Genomic DNA, 25,469 nt, shown 5'->3' with positions numbered 1-25,469 from the left:
CACCTGGTTATGTTCATGGTTATTCTACCTTAAAAACACCTGGTTATGTTCATGGTTATTCTACCTTAAAAACACCTGGCTTTGTTCATGGTTAATCTACCTTAAAAACACCTGGCTTTGTTCATGGTTAATCTACCTTAAAAACACCTGGATATGTTCATGGTTATTCTACCTTAAAAACACCTGGTTATGTTCATGGTTATTCTACCTTAAAAACACCTGGTTATGTTCATGGTTATTCTACCTTAAAAACACCTGGTTATGTTCATGGTTATTCTACCTTAAAAACACCTGGCTTTGTTCATGGTTAATCTACCTTAAAAACACCTGGCTTTGTTCATGGTTAATCTACCTTAAAAACACCTGGATATGTTCATGGTTATTCTACCTTAAAAACACCTGGATATGTTCATGGTTATTCTACCTTAAAAACACCTGGTTATGTTCATGGTTATTCTACCTTAAAAACACCTGGTTATGTTCATGGTTATTCTACCTTAAAAACACCTGGTTATGTTCATGGTTATTCTACCTTAAAAACACCTGGTTATGTTCATGGTTATTCTACCTTAAAAACACCTGGTTATGTGCATGGTTATTCTACCTTAAAAACACCTGGTTATGTTCATGGTTATTCTACCTTAAAAACACCTGGTTATGTTCATGGTTATTCTGCCTTAAAAACACCTGGTTATGTTCATGGTTATTCTACCTTAAAAACACCTGGTTATGTTCATGGTTATTCTACCTTAAAAACACCTGGTTATGTTCATGGTTATTCTACCTTAAAAACACCTGGTTATGTTCATGGTTATTCTACCTTAAAAACACCTGGTTATGTTCATGGTTATTCTACCTTAAAAACACCTGGTTATGTTCATGGTTATTCTACCTTAAAAACACCTGGTTATGTTCATGGTTATTCTACCTTAAAAACACCTGGCTTTGTTCATGGTTAATCTACCTTAAAAACACCTGGCTTTGTTCATGGTTAATCTACCTTAAAAACACCTGGATATGTTCATGGTTAATCTACCTTAAAAACACCTGGCTTTGTTCATGGTTATTCTACCTTAAAAACACCTGGTTATGTTCATGGTTATTCTACCTTAAAAACACCTGGCTTTGTTCATGGTTATTCTACCTTAAAAACACCTGGCTTTGTTCATGGTTAATCTACCTTAAAAACACCTGGATATGTTCATGGTTAATCTACCTTAAAAACACCTGGCTTTGTTCATGGTTATTCTACCTTAAAAACACCTGGCTATGTTCATGGTTATTCTACCTTAAAAACACCTGGCTTTGTTCATGGTTATTCTACCTTAAAAACACCTGGCTTTGTTCATGGTTATTCTACCTTAAAAACACCTGGCTTTGTTCATGGTTATTCTACCTTAAAAACACCTGGTTATGTTCATGGTTATTCTACCTTAAAAACACCTGGCTTTGTTCATGGTTATTCTACCTTAAAAACACCTGGCTTTGTTCATGGTTATTCTACCTTAAAATCACCTGGCTTTGTTCATGGTTATTCTACCTAAAAAACACCTGGCTTTGTTCATGGTTAATCTACTTTAAAAACACCTGGCTTTGTTCATGGTTATTCTACCTTAAAAACACCTGGCTTTGTTCATGGTTATTCTACCTTTAAAACACCTGGCTATGTTCATGGTTAATCTACTTTAAAAACACCTGGCTTTGTTCATGGTTATTCTACCTTAAAAACACCTGGCTATGTTCATGGTTAATCTACTTTAAAAACACCTGGCTTTGTTCATGGTTATTCTACCTAAAAAACACCTGGCTTTGTTCATGGTTATTCTACCTAAAAAACACCTGGCTTTGTTCATGGTTAATCTACTTTAAAAACACCTGGCTTTGTTCATGGTTATTCTACCTTAAAAACACCTGGCTTTGTTCATGGTTAATCTACTTTAAAAACAACTGGCTATGTTCATGGTTAATCTACTTTAAAAACACCTGGCTTTGTTCATGGTTAATCTACTTTAAAAACACCTGGTTATGTTCATGGTTATTCTACCTTAAAAACACCTGGCTTTGTTCATGGTTATTCTACCTTAAAAACACCTGGCTATGTTCATGGTTATTCTACCAAAAAAACACCTGGCTTTGTTCATGGTTTATCTACTTTAAAAACACCTGGCTTTGTTCATGGTTAATCTACCTAAAAAACACCTGGCTTTTTTCATGGTTATTCTACCTAAAAAACACCTGGCTTTGTTCATGGTTATTCTACCTTAAAAACACCTGGCTTTGTTCATGGTTATTCTACCTAAAAAACACCTGGCTTTGTTCATGGTTATTCTACCTTAAAAACACCTGGCTTTGTTCATGGTTAATCTACTTTAAAAACACCTGGCTTTGTTCATGGTTATTCTACCTTAAAAACACCTGGCTATGTTCATGGTTAATCTACCTAAAAAAAACACCTGGCTTTGTTCATGGTTATTCTACCTAAAAAACACCTGGCTTTGTTCATGGTTAATCTACTTTAAAAACACCTGGCTTTGTTCATGGTTATTCTACCTAAAAAACACCTGGCTTTGTTCATGGTTATTCTACCTAAAAAACACCTGGCTTTGTTCATGGTTATTCTACCTAAAAAACACCTGGCTTTGTTCATGGTTAATCTACTTTAAAAACACCTGGCTTTGTTCATGGTTATTCTACCTTAAAAACACCTGGCTTTGTTCATGGTTAATCTACTTTAAAAACAACTGGCTATGTTCATGGTTAATCTACCTTAAAAACACCTGGCTATGTTCATGGTTATTCTACCAAAAAAACACCTGGCTTTGTTCATGGTTAATCTACTTTAAAAACACCTGGCTTTGTTCATGGTTAATCTACTTTAAAAACACCTGGTTATGTTCATGGTTATTCTACCTTAAAAACACCTGGCTTTGTTCATGGTTATTCTACCTTAAAAACACCTGGCTATGTTCATGGTTATTCTACCAAAAAAACACCTGGCTTTGTTCATGGTTTATCTACTTTAAAAACACCTGGCTTTGTTCATGGTTAATCTACCTAAAAAACACCTGGCTTTGTTCATGGTTATTCTACCTAAAAAACACCTGGCTTTGTTCATGGTTATTCTACCTTAAAAACACCTGGCTTTGTTCATGGTTAATCTACTTTAAAAACACCTGGCTTTGTTCATGGTTATTCTACCTAAAAAACACCTGGCTTTGTTCATGGTTATTCTACCTAAAAAACACCTGGATATGTTCATGGTTAATCTACCTTAAAAACACCTGGCTTTGTTCATGGTTATTCTACCTTAAAAACACCTGGCTATGTTCATGGTTATTCTACCTAAAAAACACCTGGCTTTGTTCATGGTTATTCTACCTTAAAAACACCTGGCTTTGTTCATGGTTAATCTACTTTAAAAACACCTGGCTTTGTTCATGGTTATTCTACCTAAAAAACACCTGGCTTTGTTCATGGTTATTCTACCTAAAAAACACCTGGCTTTGTTCATGGTTAATCTACTTTAAAAACACCTGGCTTTGTTCATGGTTATTCTACCTTAAAAACACCTGGCTTTGTTCATGGTTATTCTACCTTAAAAACACCTGGCTTTGTTCATGGTTATTCTACCTTAAAAACACCTGGCTTTGTTCATGGTTATTCTACCTTAAAAACACCTGGCTTTGTTCATGGTTATTCTACCTTAAAAACACCTGGTTATGTTCATGGTTAATCTACCTTAAAAACACCTGGATATGTTCATGGTTATTCTACCTTAAAAACACCTGGATATGTTCATGGTTATTCTACCTTAAAAACACCTGGATATGTTCATGGTTAATCTACCTTAAAAACACCTGGATATGTTCATGGTTATTCTACCTTAAAAACACCTGGATATGTTCATGGTTATTCTACCTTAAAAACACCTGGATATGTTCATGGTTATTCTACCTTAAAAACACCTGGATATGTTCATGGTTATTCTACCTTAAAAACACCTGGATATGTTCATGGTTATTCTACCTTAAAAACACCTGGATATGTTCATGGTTAATCTACCTTAAAAACACCTGGATATGTTCATGGTTAATCTACCTTAAAAACACCTGGCTTTGTTCATGGTTAATCTACTTTAAAAACACCTGGCTTTGTTCATGGTTATTCTACCTAAAAAACACCTGGCTTTGTTCATGGTTATTCTACCTAAAAAACACCTGGATATGTTCATGGTTAATCTACCTTAAAAACACCTGGCTTTGTTCATGGTTATTCTACCTTAAAAACACCTGGCTATGTTCATGGTTATTCTACCTAAAAAACACCTGGCTTTGTTCATGGTTATTCTACCTTAAAAACACCTGGCTTTGTTCATGGTTAATCTACTTTAAAAACACCTGGCTTTGTTCATGGTTATTCTACCTAAAAAACACCTGGCTTTGTTCATGGTTATTCTACCTAAAAAACACCTGGCTTTGTTCATGGTTAATCTACTTTAAAAACACCTGGCTTTGTTCATGGTTATTCTACCTTAAAAACACCTGGCTTTGTTCATGGTTATTCTACCTTAAAAACACCTGGCTTTGTTCATGGTTATTCTACCTTAAAAACACCTGGCTTTGTTCATGGTTATTCTACCTTAAAAACACCTGGCTTTGTTCATGGTTATTCTACCTTAAAAACACCTGGTTATGTTCATGGTTAATCTACCTTAAAAACACCTGGATATGTTCATGGTTATTCTACCTTAAAAACACCTGGATATGTTCATGGTTATTCTACCTTAAAAACACCTGGATATGTTCATGGTTATTCTACCTTAAAAACACCTGGTTATGTTCATGGTTATTCTACCTTAAAAACACCTGGTTATGTTCATGGTTATTCTACCTTAAAAACACCTGGTTATGTTCATGGTTATTCTACCTTAAAAACACCTGGTTATGTTCATGGTTAATCTACCTTAAAAACACCTGGTTATGTTCATGGTTATTCTACCTTAAAAACACCTGGATATGTTCATGGTTATTCTACCTTAAAAACACCTGGATATGTTCATGGTTATTCTACCTTAAAAACACCTGGATATGTTCATGGTTATTCTACCTTAAAAACACCTGGTTATGTTCATGGTTAATCTACCTTAAAAACACCTGGATATGTTCATGGTTAATCTACCTTAAAAACACCTGGATATGTTCATGGTTAATCTACCTTAAAAACACCTGGCTTTGTTCATGGTTAATCTACCTTAAAAACACCTGGCTATGTTCATGGTTAATCTACCTTAAAAACACCTGGCTATGTTCATGGTTAATCTACCTTAAAAACACCTGGGTAAGTTTGTGATTAATTTACATTCAATTCACTTTATAGTACAGTAGTTAATGTGTTAGTTTGAGTGAAGCAGAACTGTGGTTCTGTGGTCAGGCTGTTTGTCTAAAAAGCTGAGATTCCTTGCCTGCGTCCCAAATGGCACTCAATTCCATATATAATGCACTATTTGGGCCAGAGCGCTAAGCAGGGTCTGGTAAAAGTAGTGCACTATATAGAGAATAGGGTGCCATTTGGGCCATAGGCCTGCTCTCACACCCATTCTCATGGCACGCAGCATGAATGGCCTGACTGTTTACATTACAACACAGAGAGTAGCCACACACACTGATCACAAGACTGATGACAGTCTGTCTGCCTGTCTGTCCGCCTGTCTGCCTGTCTATCTGCCTGTCTGCCTGTCTGCCTTTATGCCTGTCTGCCTGTCTGCCTGCCTGCTTGTCTGTCTGTCTGTCTGTCTGTCTGTCTGTCTGTCTGTCTGTCTGTCTGCCTCTCTGTCCGCCTGTCTGTCTATCTGTCTGTCTGGTGTGTCTGTGTTACAGTGTCTCTCCAGGATGGACAGTGTGGACTATGAAGGACCGACTCCAGTAACGGACAGCTGTGACATAGTCCCATCCACACCAGCATTTCCTATCTCTCCTCCAACGCCCTATGGTAAGAGAGAGTGCATTTTTTTATTAAAAGATGTGTGTGCGTTATTATATCTGAACAGACATCTTCACTCTTCCTCAGTGAAAAGTTTCCCAGTGTTCTCTTACCTGAGGCCAGGAGAAGGACATTGGGAGAAGAGCGGAATATCACAAGGTACATTTACACTGTTACTGTGTGGGTGTGGGTGTGTGTGTGCATGCATGCGTGCGTGTCTGTGTGTGTGTGTGTGTGAGTGGGAGAAAGAGAGAGAGAGAGAGAAAGAGGCAGAGAGAGAGAGAGAGATGTTTCTGCTTGGTTGGAATGAAGACCCAGTGTTAACCCAAAAACTAGAGCTGTGATTGCTGCTGGACAGGGTTCAGAGGCAGGGTGGAATCCTAAACTGGCATGCATAACCTATTATAAACCAGGTAGTTTGGCTCCTAGATGCTGATTGGCTGACAGACGTTGTATATCAGATATACCATGAGTATGTCAAAACATGTATTTTTACTGCTCTAATAACGTTGGTAACCAGTTTATAATAGCAATAAGTCACCTAGGGGGTATCAAGGCACTCTGCATTGCGTCGTGCATAAGAACAGCCCTTAGCCGGGGTATATTTGCCATATACCACACCCCCTCGGGCCTTATTGCTTAATTATATCCTCACTTTTATACCCCCAGTATACCCTCTGCACCTGGCCTCTCCGTTGATGATGCGCACATGGTTGCATTATGTAATACTGAAAGATAGGGCATGGGGGGGATTTGGCTAGGTGCAGGAACCATATAGACTATAGAAGAATAGGCAACTTAATATGGAGAAGATAGGAGTTTGGTAAGATTCATTGTGTGTTCATTGTCCTGTTTAGGATATTATGGTCTGTGACAACAGGGTAACAGGGGAAAATAGAACGATTATTCTCATTCTATCCCTTTGAGAGAAGCCAGTCCAGCTGATACTTTAAATTAGGCTATAATTAGCTCACTGTAAAGAGAGGAAGTGACCTCTGTTGGCAGGATGTACACTCACTTCCTGTCCTGCTGGGAGATGGGCTGAGTGTAGCCAGAGAGGAAGAGGCGAAGCGAGAGGGTTTACTCCGCCCAAAATCTGTCAACGAAAATAAGACCACGGAATTGAGAGAGTGTCTAATTTGGTCAACAAAAATTAAATTTCTAGTTTGCTATGTGAGGCTTATTTCATTGAGTAGAAGTTACCTAATGGTTAGGTTGTTACGAATGCACTGATATAAGTGGACGCACTTGGGATTTTGGCAACTTTGGAGAAAAAAAACTACTTTATATCGGAGCTGTGCCTGTTGTTCACTGAACTATCTTGTCAAAATAATATATAATCGTTGGTGTAGCTGGTTTGACTTCCTGTAGAGACCACTAGGGTACACATCCTGCAGTTAATCTCTGTGTGTGTGTGTGTGTGTGTGTGTGTGTGTGTGTGTGTGTGTGTGTGTGTGTGTGTGTGTGTGTGTGTGTGTGTGTGTGTGTGTGTGTACATGAACTTTATCATTGTTTTGAAAAGGAATTTGGTCAAAGTAAACATTCGACTTCATACTGCTGTTTATATCCACCACATTTTTACTCAATAGACTCAAGCTGTGTGTGTGTGTGTGTGCGTGCGTGCGTGCGTGCGTGCGTGCGTGCGTGCGTGCGTGCGTGCGTGCGAGAGTAGGCATTCACCTTTCAGTCCTTTTACCTTTCAGTTAGTCCTGAATTAGGCTACATCAGTCATGACCCTGTCTAATACAGACTAACAGTGACCTTCACAAGGCAAGGCAGCAGGCCCTGGAACCCATTCACTGAGAAGGAGAATGAATGTCAAACCTCCTGACTGATATTTAGACTGTTCCCGCTCTGCTTTGTATCAAACACAAAGACAACAGCAGAACACAACCTTTAAAGGGTCAAACAGCCTGTTTAGTGTCAATATATTTACCAGACAAAAAAGGTGAGTGCGTTGAGAGAGGACTGTTGTGTGAGGTCCTTTTACCATCACATCCCAAATGGCACCCTATACCCTTTATAGTGCACTGCTTATGACCAGAGCCCTATGGTCCATGGTCATAAGTAGTGCACTATATAGGTAATAGGGTGCTATTTGGGACTTGCCATAAGAAATCTTGAGTAGTCTTGTGGATCTACACGGTAATAGACACAAAGTAGTGAACAAAGGTATTTTTCTCTGCAGTTGCTGAGCAGACACAGCTTCCTGTTTACCCATCATAGTCTGGGAAACTCAGCAGCCATATTAGGTCCTGGATGGCATTGTACATTCCTTCACTTAATGATTTTTAGTTATTGTGTTTACTGCTATTATCATAATCACATTTTTACCCTGGGCCACTGCTGTGATGTGGGGAGTGATTACTGCAACACCAGACGCAACGACTCCTAAACATGTCCTCCCTGCACCCATGCCTCTCCAGCACAGGTTCCTCTCTCTCTCTCTCTCTCTCTCTCTCTCTCTCTCTCTCACTCTCACTCTCACTCTCACTCTCACTCACTCACTCACTCACTCACTCACTCACTCACTCACTCACTCACTCACTCACTCACTCACTCACTCACTCACTCACACACACACACACACCAGAGCAATTATATGGGGATTGGGGAAGGAGAGGGGCGTGTGTGTGCATGCGTGCTTTGACTGGGGCAGGAGTCTGGAATATTCGTATTTACTAGTCTTAATGTGGAGTTTACCATGCATATCCTTGCTTCATGAATCTGAGGGACAATATTAGCAGTGGTACACATAGTACTGGTGTAGAGTACTGGTGTAGAGTACTGGTGTAGAGTACTGGTGTAGAGTACTGGTGTAGAGTAGAGTACTGGTGTAGAGTACTGGTGTAGAGTACTGGTGTAGAGGCCAGGTAGTCCTGAGGCATGGTCTTAGGGCTCAGGTCTTCCTGGAAAGGATGGGAGGGAAGCGAGAGAGAGAGAGATGGGAGAATTAGAGGGAGCATACTTAAGTTCACACAGGACACCAGATAAGACAGGAGAATTTCACCAGATAGGACAGACTGATCCTAGCCACCCAGCACATAGACTATTGCAGTATAGATACTGGAGGCTGAGACAGTGGGAGTCGGGGGACACTGTGGCCCTATCCGACAGGACCAACCAGGCAGGATATAACCCCACCCACTTTGCCAAAGCACAGCCCCCACACCCCTAGAGGGATATCAACAGACCACCAACTTACTACCCTGAGACAAGGCTGAGTATAGCCTACGAAGATCTCCTCCACCACACGAGCTCAAGGGTGTGCAAAACCGGGCAGGAAGATGACGTCAGTGAATCAACCAACTCAAGTCGAGTATAGCGAAAAAAGCCTGGCTAGACATGACGCACCCCTCCTAGGGATGGCCAGGCAGTGCCGGGCGGTTTGTCACTCCAGTTCCTCGCTCTTCACCTTCGCACCCCTGGGTCAGACTACACTCAATCATTGGACCTACTGAAGAGATGAATCTTCAGTAAAGACTTAAAGGTCGAAACCGAGTATGCGTCTCTCATATAGATAGGCAGACCATTCCATAAAAATTGATCTCTATAGGATAAATCCCTGCCTCCTGCTGTTTGCTTAGAAGTTTTAGGGACAATAAGGAGGCCTGCATCTTGTGACCGTAGCGTACGTGTAGGTACTGTATGTATGGAAGGACAAAATCGGAGAGATATGTAGGTAGGAGCAAGTCCATGTAATGATGTGTAGGTTAGCAGTAAAACCTTGAAAACAGCCCTAGCCTTAACAGGAAGCCAGAGGCTAGCACTTGAATAATATGATCACATTTTTTGGTTCTAGTCAAGAGTCTAACGGAAACTTGACGAACACTGAAACTTACAAATGATTTGTCAGGACAAACCACCCACGGAGATGAACTGATATCTTTCCGACAGATAAGATCTAAACCAGGCAAGAACTTGTCCATGTAGACCAATTAGGGTTTCCAATCTCTCGAAAAGAATGTGGTGATCGAAGCTGTCAAAAGCGGCCCTAAGGTCTATGAGCCCGAGTACAGATGCAGAGCCTTGGTCTTACGCCATTAAAAGGTAATTTACCACCTTCACGAGTGCAGTCTCAGGACTATGATGGGGTCTTAAACCAGACTGGAGCGTTTTGTGTACATTATTTGTCTTCAAAAAGGCAGTGAATTGCTGAGCAACAGCTATTTCTAAATTCTTTGAGAGGAATGAGAGATTTGATATAGGCTGATATTCTTTTTTTACAAATTTTCTGGGTCAAGGTTTGGCTTTTTCAGGAGAGACTTTGTTACTGCCACTTTTAGTGAGTTTGGTACACATCCGGAGGATAGGGTGTCACGATCGTCGTAAGAAGCGGACCAAAGCGCGGCGTGGTTTGAATACATTCTTCTAAGTTTAACACTTAAACAAAAACAACAAAACGAATAAGACGAACGTGACCGCTATATAAACACTGTGCAAACATGCAACATAACATAGACAATAACCCACAACCCACAATACAAAACAGGATACCTAAATATGGTTCCCAATCAGAGACAACGCAAAACACTTGTCTCTGATTGAGAACCATATCAGGCCAAACACATAGAAAGAGACAAACCAGACATACAACATAGAATGCGCAGTCAGTTCACACCCTGACCAAACAAAACATAAAACATACAAAGCAAACTATGGTCAGGGCGTGACATAGGGAGCCGTTTATTTTGTTCAACATAGGAGGGCCAAGCACAGGAAGTAGCTCTTTCAGTAGTTTAGTTGGAATAGGGGCCAGTAGGAAGGTTTAGAGGACATTACTATTTTCGTGAATGTGTCGAGAGATAAAAAAACTTGATAGTCTCTATTGATCCCAGGTCCAGGCAGGTCTGTGCAGACTCAGGACAAGTGAGTTTTGGAGAAATACGCAGATTGAAAGAGGAGTCTGTAATATGCTTCCTAATGATCGTGATCTTTTCATCAAAGAAGTTCATGAATTCATCACTGCTGAAGTCAAGGCCATCCTCTTTTGGGAAATTGTGCTTTTTAGTTAGTTTTGCAACAGTATCAAAAATAAATGTTGGATTGTTTTTATTCTTAGTTTGGAAAAGTAGGCTGATCAAGCAGCAGTGAGGGCTCCTCGATATTGCACCATACTGTCTTTCCAAGCTAGCCGGAAGACTTCCAGTTTGATGGCGCGCCAATACCGTTTACATTTTCTTGAAGCTTGCATCAGTGCTCATGTATTTTCTGTATACCAGGGAGCTAATTTCTTGTGACAAATGATTTTAGTTTTTAGAGGTGCGACCGCCTCTAGGGTATTAAGCAAGGTTAAATTTAGATCCTCGGTTAGGTGGTTAACTGATTTTTGTACTCCGATGTCCTTGGGTAAGTGGAGGGAGTCTGGAAGGGCATCTAGGAATCTTTGGGTTGTCTGAGAATTTAGGCTTGCTTGGGGTCTGAGTAGATGATTTGTTGTGATTGCAAAGGTTATAAGATGATGGTCCAATAGTCCAGGATTATGAGGAAAAACATTTAGATCCACAATATTTATTCCATGGGACAAAACTAGATCCAGGGTATGACTGTGGCAATGCGTAGGTCCGGAGACATGTTGGACAAAAACCACTGTCACGCCCGGACCTTAGAGAGCCGTTGTATTTCTCTATTTAGTTAGGTCAGGGTGTGATGTGGGGTGGGCATTCTATGTTTTGTATTTCTTTGTGTTTGGCCGAGTGTGGTTCCCAATCAGAGGCAGCTGTCTATCGTTGTCTCTGATTGGGAATCATACTTAGGTAGCCTTTTTTCCCACCTATGTTGTGGGATCTTGTTTTTGTACAGCTCTTGTAGCCTACGGTACGGTACGTTCGTTTTGGTTTCACTGTGTTATTTTGTTGCTAGTTCTCATTTAATAAATATGATGACCACAAATTATGCTGCACCTTGGTCCACTTCTTCAGACGAACGTTACACCCACTGAGTCGATGATTGCTCCGAAAGCCTTTTGGAGTGGGTCTGTGGACTTTTCCATGTGAATATTGAAGTTACCAAAAATTGGAATATTATCTGCGATGACTACAAGCTCCGATAGAAATTCAGGAAACTCAGTGAGGAACACTGTAAACTATTAAAAGTGATTGAGTTAGGCTGCTGTCGTGTCTTTACTATCATTAACTGAAGACTTAGTTTTTATCAAAGATTCTCTGTAATTATTATTACGCGATTAAACTGATTAATCATGTAACTGTAATTAACTAGGAAGTCGGGGCACCAAGGAAAATATTCAGATTACAAAGTTTTAATTTTCCTAATATAACTTTTCAGATATTTTCATATCTGATCAATTAGTCTTCTTAATTAATGAATTATTTACTTTACCTCACGTTAGTCTCATTCCAAACGTCGTAAATTGTTGGTTATCTGCACGAACCCAGTCTTCACTATGAGTCATCCATACATCAATTGTCTTAACCTCTCTAGGGTAGGTGGGACGTTAGCTTCCCACCTCATCAACAGCCAGTGATACTGCAGGGCGCCATATTCAAAACAACAGAAATCCCATAATTTAAATTCCTCAAACATACAAGTATTTTACACCATTTTAAAGCTACACTTGTTGTAAATCCAGCCAAAGTGTCCGATTTCAAAAAGGTTTTACGACGAAAGCACACCAAACGATTATGTAAGGTATGAGCCAAGTCACAGAAAAAGACAGCCATGTTTCCAGCTAAAGAGAGCATTAACAAAAAGCAGAAATAGAGATAAAATGAATCACTAACCTTTGATAATCTTCATCAGATGACATTCATAGGACTTCATGTTACACAATACATGTATTTTATGTTCGGTAAAGTTCATATTTATATCCAAAAATCTGAGTTTAGGCAAGACGCTACTGTATCACTTGGCAAAAAGCCTGAGAAAATGCATAGCGCCACATTAAAATGAATGACTATGAAAATTACTATAAAATCAAACTTTCATTAAATCACACATGAAAGATATCAAATTAAAGCTACACTGGTTGTGAATCCAGCCAACATGTCAGAATTCAAATAGGCTTTTCAGCGAAAGCATACGATGCTATTATCTGAGCATAGCACCATTGTAAACAAAAGAGAGAAAACATTTCAACCCTGCAGGAGCGACACAAAACGCAGAATAAAAATATAATTCATGCCTTACCTTTGACGAGCTTCTGTTGTTGGCACTCCAATATGTCCCATAAACATCACAAATGGTCCTTTTGTTATATTAATTCTGTCAATATATGTCCAAAATGTCCATTTATTTGGCGCGTTTGATCCAGAAAAACACCGGTTCCAACTTGCTCAAACATGATGCCAAAATATATCAAAGGTTACCTTTAAACTTTGCCAAAAAATGTCAAACTACTTATGTAAAACAACTTTAGGTATTTTTTAACATTAATAATCGATAAAATTGAAGACGGGATGATATGTGTTCAATACAGGATTAAAACGATATGTAGCATGCCTCCTGTTTGATTGAAACGCATGTCTAGGACACCAGGAGTGCCTCGACTTCAAGATGGCCGTATTTCTTCATTACACAAAGGAATAACCTTAACCTATTTCTCACGACTGTTGACATCCAGTGGAAGCTATAGGAACTGCAAGCAAGTTGCTTAGAAATCTGGTGTCCCAATGAAATCTCATTGAAAAGACGGTGACCTCAAAAACAAAACAAAAATCTGAATGGTTTGTCCTCTGGGTTTCCCCTGCTAAATAAGTTATGTTATACTCACAGACATGATTCAAACAATTTTAGAAACTTCAGAGTGTTTTCTATCCAAATCTACTAATAATATGCATATCTTATCTCCTGGCGATGAGTAACTGGCAGTTGTATTTGGGTATGTTTTTCATCCAAACGTGAAAATGCTGCTCCCTACCCTAGAGAAGTTAACCTCTCTTGGGCACGCGAGACCGTAGCGTCCCACCACTTCAACAGCCAGTGAAACTGCTGGGCGCCAAATTCAAATACAGAAATACTCATTATAAAAATTCAGAAAACAAAACATATTTTACATAGGTTTAAAGATTAACTTCTTGTGAATCCAACCACGGTGTCAGATTTTAAAAATGCTTTACGGCGAAAGCATACATTACGATTATGAGAACATAGCCCACAAGACAAATCATTACAAACAGTAGCCAGCCAGATAGAACAGTTACACAATTTAGAAATAGAGATAAAATTAATCCCTTACCTTTGATGATATTCATATGGTTGCACTCAGCAGACATTAATTTACTCAATAAATGTTCCTCTTGTTCGATAAAGTCTCTTTATACCCAAAAACCTCAGTTTTGTTCGCGCGTTTTCTTCAGTAATCCACAGGCTGAAACGCAGTCAAAACAGGAAGACAAAAAAATCCAAAATGTATCCGTAAAGTTCATAGAAACATGTCAAACGATGTTTATATTCAAACCTCAGGTTGTTTTCAGCCTAAATAATCGATACTATTTCAACCGGACAATAACGTCGTCAATGTAAAATGTAAACAAGAAACGCACTCTCTCGGTCTTGCGCAGGAAAAAGCTCCGTGAAACTTTAGGGTCCACTCATTCAGACTGCTCTTACTTCCTAATTTTTTGGAATACAAGACTGAAACACATTCTAAAGACTGTTGACATCTAGTGGAAGGTATAGAAACTGCATGTTGAGTCCTAAGTCAAGGGATACTGTAATGGCATTAAATAGAAAACTACAAACAAAAAAACAAACGATTTTTCTCAGGTTTTCGCCTGCCAAATCAGTTCTGTTAAACTCACAGACACTATTTTAACAGTTTTGGAAACTTTCGAGTGTTTTCTATCCAAATCTACCAGTTGTATGCATATCATATCTTCTGGGCCCAAGAAACAGGCCTTTTAATTTGGGCATGCATTTCATCCAAAATTCCGAATGCTGCCCCCTACCCTAGAGAAGTTAAATCATTTATTTACTAACTAAGTAATTCACAGAAATGCATAAACAAACAGTAGATAGTTACAAGGAAATGATAACGGAGTTTCCCTAGTGGGATAAACCGGCATCGCGGCTTGGTGTACAAAGGGAAGTGCGGGTCGACTGAGATAAGACAACACACAGTTGATAATTATAACAATTGAAATGCTAATCCTTTGCACATGAACGCTCACTCATACGGGAACAATTGTAATCAATATATATATTTACGTTTACATTGTGTCGTCGGGGTCTCTGTTGAAAAGTTTGTTTCTGTTGGAGAGTTTGTCCTCTCTCTCTCTCTCTCTTTCTCGGTCGTGGTTAGAATGGATAGTTCAGAGTGACATTCATTCATGTCGTTATGGATAGATGTGTCGGCGGTTGTCGGTCTTTGCGTTCAATGATATCGAATCCCTAGCTGCAGACTAGTAATTAATATCAAAGACTTGTTCTTATTCTGTCGGTATAGATAGTCTAAGAGTTTAACCACGTGGGATGGTTAAAAGATTCAGCAATCGTCTCAAACCTTGGCCCTCTCGTTATCGAGGTAAGCTGGTCTGCAACCTTTGCCCTCTCGTGATTGAGAGAAAACATGGTCTGTTGAGAAATTCTCAAGGTGGGGGTTTTATTCGGGAGTTGCAGAAAGGGCCTGTCCCAGGATGCCCGACCCTAACTGGGCTCATGGGCGGGTCCTCTGATTTAGTTAAACTCAAAAGGGAATTGGAGTTTCCTTCATTAAACAGTCCAAAATCACATTACACAATTTTACAAACAGTATCATCCTCATTCATCTTATACAACAATTAGATGTAAACCTCATATCTGAGGCTATTATATAAACAGCGTTATGGTAATGTGGCCGCACCGTCTCCCATGAGTTTTACAAACTTGTACCAAACCGACCAGTTCGTAGCTGGATTCTTCACCGATCTTTTATACCTTCTCCAGAACATAAATGTTGTTCAGACCTCAAGTTCTGTGAGATGGAAGAAATTCCTTTGTTCTCTATGAAACTTTACTCTGTCTCTATACTGTGGCCATGAGGAGATCATCTCCTCCCGGAATTTACGACCTCTCTGACCACAGCAGCCTAGTTGTAGGAGGCAGGGAGAGGGGGATGGGGCTTGCTGCACCCAAAGAGGGCAACGTCATGACACTGCATAGATTTCATGACTAGAAGCTCAAAAGACAAAAACGCAGTCTTTTTTTTTATGTCGTAAATGTTAGTAACATCTGCACCTTTGCGGGACACTAGTGTAATAAGGAAGGGAGGCCTCATTTAACACAGTAAATTCATTAGGCTTGAGCCATGTTTCAGTCAGGCCAATCACATTAAGGTTATGGTCATTGACTATGACTGCCTTGGAAGTGAGGGATCTAACATTAAGTAGTCCTATTTTGAGATGTGAGATATTATCGCAATCTCTTTCAATAATGACAGGAATGGAAGAGGTCTTTATTCCAATGAGATTGCTAAGACGAACACCGCCATTTATAGTTTTGGCCGACCTAAATCGAGGCACAGACACGGTCACAATGGGAGACACGGTCACAATGGGAGACACGGTCACAATGGGAGACACGGTCACAATGGGAGACACGGTCACAATGGGAGACACGGTCACAATGGGAGACACGGTCACAATGGGAGACACGGTCACAATGGGAACACGGTCACAATGGGGAAAGCTGAGCTGACTACACTGACTGTGCCAGTGTCAGACTCTACTAAGCTGGCAGGCTGGCTAACAGTACAGCTGTAGAGTAGTGCTGCTGTAGAATGACATGGGAAAGGAGAGCCTAACTCATGAGAAGTACTGTAATACGATAAATGATACATGCTGTACTAGCAGGGATCATGATGTTAGATACACATTCCTCATAACTGTAACTCCTGACTGACGAGCAGCAAGCAGAGCTTGTGATGATAGAATAGGACAAGTAAAATAGGACAAGTCGAGTACCATATGTTAGTAGTAAAAAAGAGATCAGCTCTAACACAATCAGATTTAATGTTTTCTGATGTTATTTATGATGTGTTGAGGTCAGACATAGCAGGAAACACGGTCAGTATGTCTCCATGCCTGTTTGTGTGTATGCTTGTGCGTGCACACGTGTGTGCGTGTGTATGTGTGTTTGGGCAGCAGCAGAGAGAGCAGATGGTGGGAGTAGTGACACATGCCCTGACAGAGAGGCTATAGAACCCTGAGTTCAACCCCCTCCACCGCCTTAAAAGGACTCGAGCGACCCCTGACCTTCAGGAAAGCCTTTTGATTGGAGGAAACAGATTGTAGGAGACAATGCAAAGTGGTCAGTGAGAGAGAAGAAGGGGAAGAGAGAGAAGGGGAGGGGGCCTATCCCTCTCCTCCCTCCCTCCCTCCCTCGCTCCCTCCTAGAGAATTCGGACTCAAGCAGTGTCACAACAAGTCTGTAGCTAACAGGGAACTATTTTCCAACGGGGAGTGGAGGAATGGAACATGGTTAGTCTCTGTTGTATTCTGTTCCAGATCCGAAATGACTTCATTCAGCCTGCTGCCGACCACAGGAGTTTAAACAGAGCTCACACTGCTGCCTTACTTATAGAGCACCTAGACAGAGAGAGGAGAGAAAGAGGGAGGAGAGAGAGAGTAAGAGGGGAGAAAGGGGCAGTGAGAGAGTGTGGGGAGAGAAAAGACAGTTCTCTCATTTAAAAGAGTCTCTCATTTGTGCCGGGAGGGAGGCAGACAGTCTTCAGCTCCACATGGACAAGACCAGCTGAGTCACAGGAGACAAAGGAAGGTGATTCAGGAGAAGAAAAGATAAGTCAAGTTTAGAGTTTTAGAGAGAAAAGAGAGAGAGAGAGAGAGAGGAGCGAGGGAGGGAGAGAGAGAGGAGAGAGAGAGAGAGAGAGAGAGGAGCGAGGGAGGGAGAGAGAGAGGAGAGAGAGAGGAGAGAGAGAGAGAGAGAGAGAGAGAGGAGAGAGAGAGACTGAGTGAGCATAGAGAGGGAGGAGAGAAGAGCGAGGGAGGGAGAGAGAGGAGAGTGCGAGAGAGAGCGAGAAAAGATCTGTTTAGCAGACAGACAGAGAGAGCTGTGGCAGTGTACAGCTCTGTTTTTCTCCAGACAGACAAAGTGGGATTGTCCTCTGAATGTCTCTTCATCATGACTACTTCTCTTGGTAGGTCCTGTACTGTTACTGGATACATAACTAATGTGTTTTTGTCAGTTTTTCTGTGTGTGTGTGTGTTTGTGTGTGTGTGTTTTGTGTGTGTGCTAATGCTTAAACCCACTAGATGGCCTGCATCCCCATCTCAGTTGCATTGTCTCTGTTCAGTGGTCCCAGCATGCAGTGAAATAAGACCCTCCTGTTGCAGCCAGCAGACTGACTCTCTTTTATTCCCTCTTTCATTCTCTCTTTCTCTATCTTCATGTTTTCTTTCTGATTTCCACTTTGCTCTTGCTTTCTTGCCAATTCTCACTTCTTGGCTGTCTCTTTTTGGATGTTTCTGTTTACCTGTCTCTTTTGGATGTCTCTTTTTGCCTGTCTCTTTTTGGATGTCTCTGTTTACCTGTCTCTTTTTGGATGTTTCTGTTTACCTGTCTCTTTTTGAATGTCTCTTTTTGCCTGTCTCTTTTTGGATGTCTCTGTTTACCTGTCTCTTTTTGCCTGTCTCTTTTTGGATGTCTCTTTTTGCTTGTCTCTTTTTGCCTGTCTCTTTTTGGATGTCTCTGTTTACCTGTCTCTTTTTGGATGTTTCTGTTTACCTGTCTCTTTTTGGATGTCTCTTTTTGCCTGTATCTTTTTGGATGTCTCTTTTTGCCTGTCTCTTTTTGCCTGTCTCTTTTTGGATGTCTCTTTTTGCCTGTATCTTTTTGGATGTCTCTTTTTGCCTGTCTCTTTTTGGATGTCTCTGTTTACCGGTCTCTTTTTGCCTGTCTCGTTTTGCCTGTCTCTTTTTGCCTGTCTCTTTTTGCCTGTCTCTTTTTGGATGTCTCTTTTTGCTTGTCTCTTTTTGCCTGTCTCTTTTTGGATGTCTCTGTTTACCTGTCTCTTTTTGCCTGTATCTTTTTGGATGTCTCTTTTTGGATGTCTCTTTTGCCTGTCTCTTTTTGCCTGTCTCTTTTTGGATGTCTCTGTTTACCTGTCTCTTTTTGCCTGTCTCTTTTTGCCTGTCTCTTTTTGGATGTATCTGTTTACCTGTCTCTTTTTGTCTGTCTCTTTTTGCCTGTCTCTTTTTGCCTGTCTCTTTTTGGATGTCTCTTTTTGCTTGTCTCTTTTTGCCTGTCTCTTTTTGGATGTCTCTGTTTACCTGTCTCTTTTTGCCTGTCTCTTTTTGGATGTCTCTTTTTGCTTGTCTCTTTTTGCCTGTCTCTTTTTGGATGTCTCTGTTTGGATGTCTCTTTTTGCCTGTCTCTTTTTGGATGTCTCTTTTTGCCTGTCTCTTTTTGCCTGTATCTTTTTGGATGTCTCTTTTTACCTGTCTCTTTTTGCCTGTCTCTTTTTGGATGTCTCTTTTTGCCTGTATCTTTTTGGATGTCTCTTTTTGGATGTCTCTGTTTACCTGTCTCTTTTTGCCTGTATCTTTTTGGATGTCTCTTTTTGCTTGTCTCTTTTTGCCTGTCTCTTTTTGGATGTTTCTGTTTACCTGTCTCTTTTTGCCTGTCTCTTTTTGGATGTCTATTTTTGCCTGTATCTTTTTGGATGTCTCTTTTTGCCTGTCTCTTTTTGGATGTCTCTGTTTACCTGTCTCTTTTTGTCTGTCTCTTTTTGCCCGTCTCTTTTTGGATGTCTCTTTTTGCCTGTCTCTTTTTGGATGTCTCTTTTTGCTTGTCTCTTTTTGCCTGTCTCTTTTTGGATGTCTCTGTTTACCTGTCTCTTTTTGCCTGTCTCTTTTTGGATGTCTCTTTTTGCTTGTCTCTTTTTGCCTGTATCTTTTTGGATGTCTCTTTTTACCTGTATCTTTTTGGATGTCTCTTTTTGGATGTCTCTGTTTACCTGTCTCTTTTTGCCTGTATCTTTTTGGATGTCTCTTTTTGTCTGTCTCTTTTTGGATGTCTCTTTTTGCCTGTCTCTTTTTAGATGTCTCTTTTTGCTTGTCTCTTTTTGCCTGTCTCTTTTTGGATGTCTCTGTTTACCTGTCTCTTTTTGCCTGTCTCTTTTTGGATGTCTCTTTTTGCTTGTCTCTTTTTGCCTGTCTCTGTTTGGATGTCTCTTTTTGCCTGTCTCTTTTTGCATGTCTCTTTTTGCCTGTCTCTTTTTGCCTGTATCTTTTTGGATGTCTCTTTTTACCTGTCTCTTTTTGCCTGTCTCTTTTTGGATGTCTCTTTTTGCCTGTCTCCTTTTGCCTGTCTCTTTTTGCATGTATCTTTTTGCCTGTCTCTTTTTGCTTGTCTCTTTTTGGATGTCTCTTTTTGCCTGTCTCTTTTTGCCTGTCTCTTTTTGGATGTCTCTTTTTGCCTGTCTCTATTTGCTTGTCTCTTTTTGGATGTCTCTTTTTACCTGTCTCTTTTTGCTTGTCTCTTTTTGCCTGTCTCTTTTTGGATGTCTCTGTTTACCTGTCTCTTTTTGCCTGTCTCTTTTTGGATGTCTCTTTTTGCTTGTCTCTTTTTGCCTGTCTCTTTTTGGATGTCTCTGTTTGGATGTCTCTTTTTGCCTGTCTCTTTTTGGATGTCTCTTTTTGCCTGTCTCTTTTTGCCTGTATCTTTTTGGATGTCTCTTTTTACCTGTCTCTTTTTGCCTGTCTCTTTTTGGATGTCTCTTTTTGCCTGTATCTTTTTGGATGTCTCTTTTTGGATGTCTCTGTTTACCTGTCTCTTTTTGCCTGTATCTTTTTGGATGTCTCTTTTTGCTTGTCTCTTTTTGCCTGTCTCTTTTTGGATGTTTCTGTTTACCTGTCTCTTTTTGCCTGTCTCTTTTTGGATGTCTATTTTTGCCTGTATCTTTTTGGATGTCTCTTTTTGCCTGTCTCTTTTTGGATGTCTCTGTTTACCTGTCTCTTTTTGTCTGTCTCTTTTTGCCCGTCTCTTTTTGGATGTCTCTTTTTGCCTGTCTCTTTTTGGATGTCTCTTTTTGCTTGTCTCTTTTTGCCTGTCTCTTTTTGGATGTCTCTGTTTACCTGTCTCTTTTTGCCTGTCTCTTTTTGGATGTCTCTTTTTGCTTGTCTCTTTTTGCCTGTATCTTTTTGGATGTCTCTTTTTACCTGTATCTTTTTGGATGTCTCTTTTTGGATGTCTCTGTTTACCTGTCTCTTTTTGCCTGTATCTTTTTGGATGTCTCTTTTTGTCTGTCTCTTTTTGGATGTCTCTTTTTGCCTGTCTCTTTTTAGATGTCTCTTTTTGCTTGTCTCTTTTTGCCTGTCTCTTTTTGGATGTCTCTGTTTACCTGTCTCTTTTTGCCTGTCTCTTTTTGGATGTCTCTTTTTGCTTGTCTCTTTTTGCCTGTCTCTGTTTGGATGTCTCTTTTTGCCTGTCTCTTTTTGCATGTCTCTTTTTGCCTGTCTCTTTTTGCCTGTATCTTTTTGGATGTCTCTTTTTACCTGTCTCTTTTTGCCTGTCTCTTTTTGGATGTCTCTTTTTGGATGTCTCTGTTTACCTGTCTCTTTTTGCCTGTCTCTTTTTGGATGTCTCTTTTTGTCTGTCTCTTTTTGCTTGTCTCTTTTTGCCTGTCTCTTTTTGGATGTCTCTTTTTGCCTGTCTCCTTTTGCCTGTCTCTTTTTGCATGTATCTTTTTGCCTGTCTCTTTTTGCTTGTCTCTTTTTGGATGTCTCTTTTTGCCTGTCTCTTTTTGCCTGTCTCTTTTTGGATGTCTCTTTTTGCCTGTCTCTATTTGCTTGTCTCTTTTTGGATGTCTCTTTTTACCTGTCTCTTTTTGCCTGTCTCTTTTTGCCTGTCTCTTTTTGGATGTCTCTTTTTGCCTGTATCTTTTTGGATGTCTCTTTTTGCCTGTCTCTTTTTGGATGTCTCTGTTTACCTGTCTCTTTTTGTCTGTCTCTTTTTGCCTGTCTCTTTTTGGATGTCTCTTTTTGCCTGTCTCTTTTTGGATGTCTCTTTTTGCTTGTCTCTTTTTGCCTGTCTCTTTTTGGATGTCTCTGTTTACCTGTCTCTTTTTGTCTGTCTCTTTTTGCCCGTCTCTTTTTGGATGTCTCTTTTTGCCTGTCTCTTTTTGGATGTCTCTTTTTGCTTGTCTCTTTTTGCCTGTCTCTTTTTGGATGTCTCTGTTTACCTGTCTCTTTTTGCCTGTCTCTTTTTGGATGTCTCTTTTTGCTTGTCTCTTTTTGCCTGTATCTTTTTGGATGTCTCTTTTTACCTGTCTCTTTTTGGATGTCTCTTTTTGCCTGTATCTTTTTGGATGTCTCTTTTTGGATGTCTCTTTTTGCCTGTCTCTTTTTAGATGTCTCTTTTTGCTTGTCTCTTTTTGCCTGTCTCTTTTTGGATGTCTCTGTTTACCTGTCTCTTTTTGCCTGTCTCTTTTTGGATGTCTCTTTTTGCTTGTCTCTTTTTGCCTGTCTCTGTTTGGATGTCTCTTTTTGCCTGTCTCTTTTTGCATGTCTCTTTTTGCCTGTCTCTTTTTGCCTGTATCTTTTTGGATGTCTCTTTTTACCTGTCTCTTTTTGCCTGTCTCTTTTTGGATGTCTCTTTTTGCCTGTCTCTTTTTGGATGTCTCTTTTTGGATGTCTCTGTTTACCTTTCTCTTTTTGCCTGTATCTTTTTGGATGTCTCTTTTTGCCTGTCTCTTTTTGGATGTCTCTTTTTGCTTGTCTCTTTTTGCCTGTCTCTTTTTGGATGTCTCTGTTTACCTGTCTCTTTTTGCCTGTCTCTTTTTGGATGTCTCTTTTTGCCTGTATCTTTTTGGATGTCTCTTTTTCACTGTCTCTTTTTGGATGTCTCTGTTTACCTGTCTCTTTTTGTCTGTCTCTTTTTGCCTGTCTCTTTTTGGATGTCTCTTTTTGCCTGTCTCTTTTTGGATGTCTCTTTTTGCTTGTCTCTTTTTGCCTGTCTCTTTTTGGATGTCTCTGTTTACCTGTCTCTTTTTGGATGTCTCTTTTTGCTTGTCTCTTTTTGCCTGTATCTTTTTGATGTCTCTTTTTACCTGTCTCTTTTTGCCTGTCTCTTTTTGGATGTCTCTTTTTGCCTGTATCTTTTTGGATGTCTCTTTTTGGATGTCTCTGTTTACCTGTCTCTTTTTGCCTGTCTCTTTTTGGATGTCTCTTTTTGTCTGTCTCTTTTTGCTTGTCTCTTTTTGCCTGTCTCTTGTTGGATGTCTCTTTTTGCCTGTCTCCTTTTGCCTGTCTCTTTTTGCATGTATCTTTTTGCCTGTCTCTTTTTGCTTGTCTCTTTTTGGATGTCTCTTTTTGCCTGTCTCTTTTTGCCTGTCTCTTTTTGGATGTCTCTTTTTGCCTGTCTCTATTTGCTTGTCTCTTTTTGGATGTCTCTTTTTGCCTGTCTCTTTTTGCCTGTCTCTTTTTGGATGTCTCTTTTTGCCTGTATCTTTTTGGATGTCTCTTTTTGCCTGTCTCTTTTTGGATGTCTCTGTTTACCTGTCTCTTTTTGTCTGTCTCTTTTTGCCTGTCTCTTTTTGGATGTCTCTTTTTGCCTGTCTCTTTTTGGATGTCTCTTTTTGCTTGTCTCTTTTTGCCTGTCTCTTTTTGGATGTCTCTGTTTACCTGTCTCTTTTTGGATGTCTCTTTTTGCTTGTCTCTTTTTGCCTGTATCTTTTTGGATGTCTCTTTTTGCCTGTCTCTTTTTGGATGTCTCTTTTTGCCTGTATCTTTTTGGATGTCTCTTTTTGGATGTCTCTGTTTACCTGTCTCTTTTAGCCTGTCTCTTTTTGTCTGTCTCTTTTTGTCTGTCTCTTTTTGCTTGTCTCTTTTTGCCTGTCTCTTTTTGGATGTCTCTTTTTGCCTGTCTCCTTTTGCCTGTCTCTTTTTGCCTGTATCTTTTTGGATGTCTCTTTTTGGATGTCTCTGTTTACCTGTCTCTTTTTGCCTGTATCTTTTTGGATGTCTCTTTTTGTCTGTCTCTTTTTGCTTGTCTCTTTTTGCCTGTCTCTTTTTGCCTGTCTCCTTTTGCCTGTCTCTTTTTGCATGTATCTTTTTGCCTGTCTCTTTTTGCTTGTCTCTTTTTGGATGTCTCTTTTTGCCTGTCTCTTTTTGCCTGTCTCTTTTTGGATGTCTCTTTTTGCCTGTCTCTATTTGCTTGTCTCTTTTTGGATGTCTCTTTTTGCCTGTCTCTTTTTGGATGTCTCTTTTTGCCTGTCTCTTTTTGCCTGTCTTTTGTTTTCTTTAGTTTGACTGTCTTCTGCTTTATCTTTTTAAGTCTTTATTTTTCCGTCATTCCTTCTCTGTGTTTATCTAGTGTTATCTCAATCCATCCTGAGGTTCTGTGAGACCACGCTTCCCTCTCTGAGGTAGAACACACACTTGTCTCTCGCTCTTTCCTGGAGACCTCTGGTATTTACACACGTCTGGAATTGTCTTGTGTGGTAGTCTAGCATATGCCTTTCTCTCTCTCTCCCCATCTTCCCCTCCCTCTTTCTCTATCTCTCTCTCTTCTATCCCCGTCTTCCCCTCTCTCTTTCTCTTTCTGGTTCTCTCTCTCTCGCCATCTTTCACTCTCTCTTTCTCTATCTCTCTCTCTTCTATCCCCGTCTTCCCCTCTCTCTTTCTCTTTCTGGTTCTCTCTCTCTCCCCATCTTCCCCTCTCTCTTTCTCTTTCTGGTTCTCTCTCTCTCCCCATCTTTCACTCTCTCTTTCTCTATCTCTCTCTTCTATCCCAGTCTTCCCCTCCCTCTTTCTCTTTCTGGTTCTCTCTCTCTCCCCATCTTTCACTCTCTCTTTCTCTATCTCTCTCTTCTATCCCAGTCTTCCCCTCCCTCTTTCTCTTTCTGGTTCTCTCTCTCTCTCCGCATCTTTCCCTCTCTCTTTCTCTATCAATTCAATTCAATTCAAGGGGCTTTATTGGCATGGGTAACATGTGTTAACATTGCCAAAGCAAGTGAGGTAGATAATATACAAAAGTGAAATAAACAATACAAATGAACAGTAAACATTACACATACAGAAGTTTCAAAACAATAAAGACATTACAAATATGATGTATATTTACAGTGTTTACGGTCTCTCTCTCTCTCTTCTACCCGCATATTCCCCTCTCTCTTTCTCTTTCTCTTTCTGGTTCTCTCTCTCTCTCTCTCTCTCTCTCTCTCTCTCTCTCTTCTATCCCCATCTTCTCTATTTCTCTGTCTGTCTGTCTGTCTGTCTGTCTGTCTGTCTGTCTGTCTGTCTGTCTGTCTGTCTGTCTGTCTCTCCCTCTCTCTCTCCCTCCCCTATCCCCATCTCTCTCTCTCTCTCTCTCTCTCTCTCTCTCTCTCTCTCTCTCTCTCTCTCTCTCAATTCAATTCAATTCAATTGACTTTATTGACATGGCAAGTTCATTATTACTTACATTGTCAAAGTATACATATCGAAAAATAAAAATCAAATATATATGAATGCGTCTGTATACAGAATATATATATATTTATATATAAATAAATGGTGGGACCAACAGCAATAATAATAGTAGTAGTGGACATGGGA

General features: G+C 40.0%; 1 protein-coding gene across 1 annotated transcript in view; it reads left to right on the top strand.

The window, feature by feature from the left end:
* The window catches only part of si:ch211-191a24.3 (tensin-3), a 95,151-nt gene that overhangs the window by 48,771 nt on the left and 20,911 nt on the right, over positions 1-25,469 (top strand). Inside the window, exons 14-15 of the mRNA XM_039002765.1 lie at positions 5,877-5,988; positions 6,067-6,138. Coding sequence (XP_038858693.1) covers positions 5,877-5,988; positions 6,067-6,138 — 184 coding nt within the window. The remainder of the gene's footprint in view (positions 1-5,876; positions 5,989-6,066; positions 6,139-25,469) is intronic.

The sequence above is a fragment of the Salvelinus namaycush genome, chromosome 10 (assembly GCF_016432855.1).
Source record: "Salvelinus namaycush isolate Seneca chromosome 10, SaNama_1.0, whole genome shotgun sequence".
NCBI classification, from domain to species: Eukaryota; Metazoa; Chordata; class Actinopteri; order Salmoniformes; family Salmonidae; genus Salvelinus; species Salvelinus namaycush.
The sequence above is the reverse complement of the archived record's forward strand: the minus strand, read 5'-3'. Positions and strand labels throughout refer to the sequence as shown.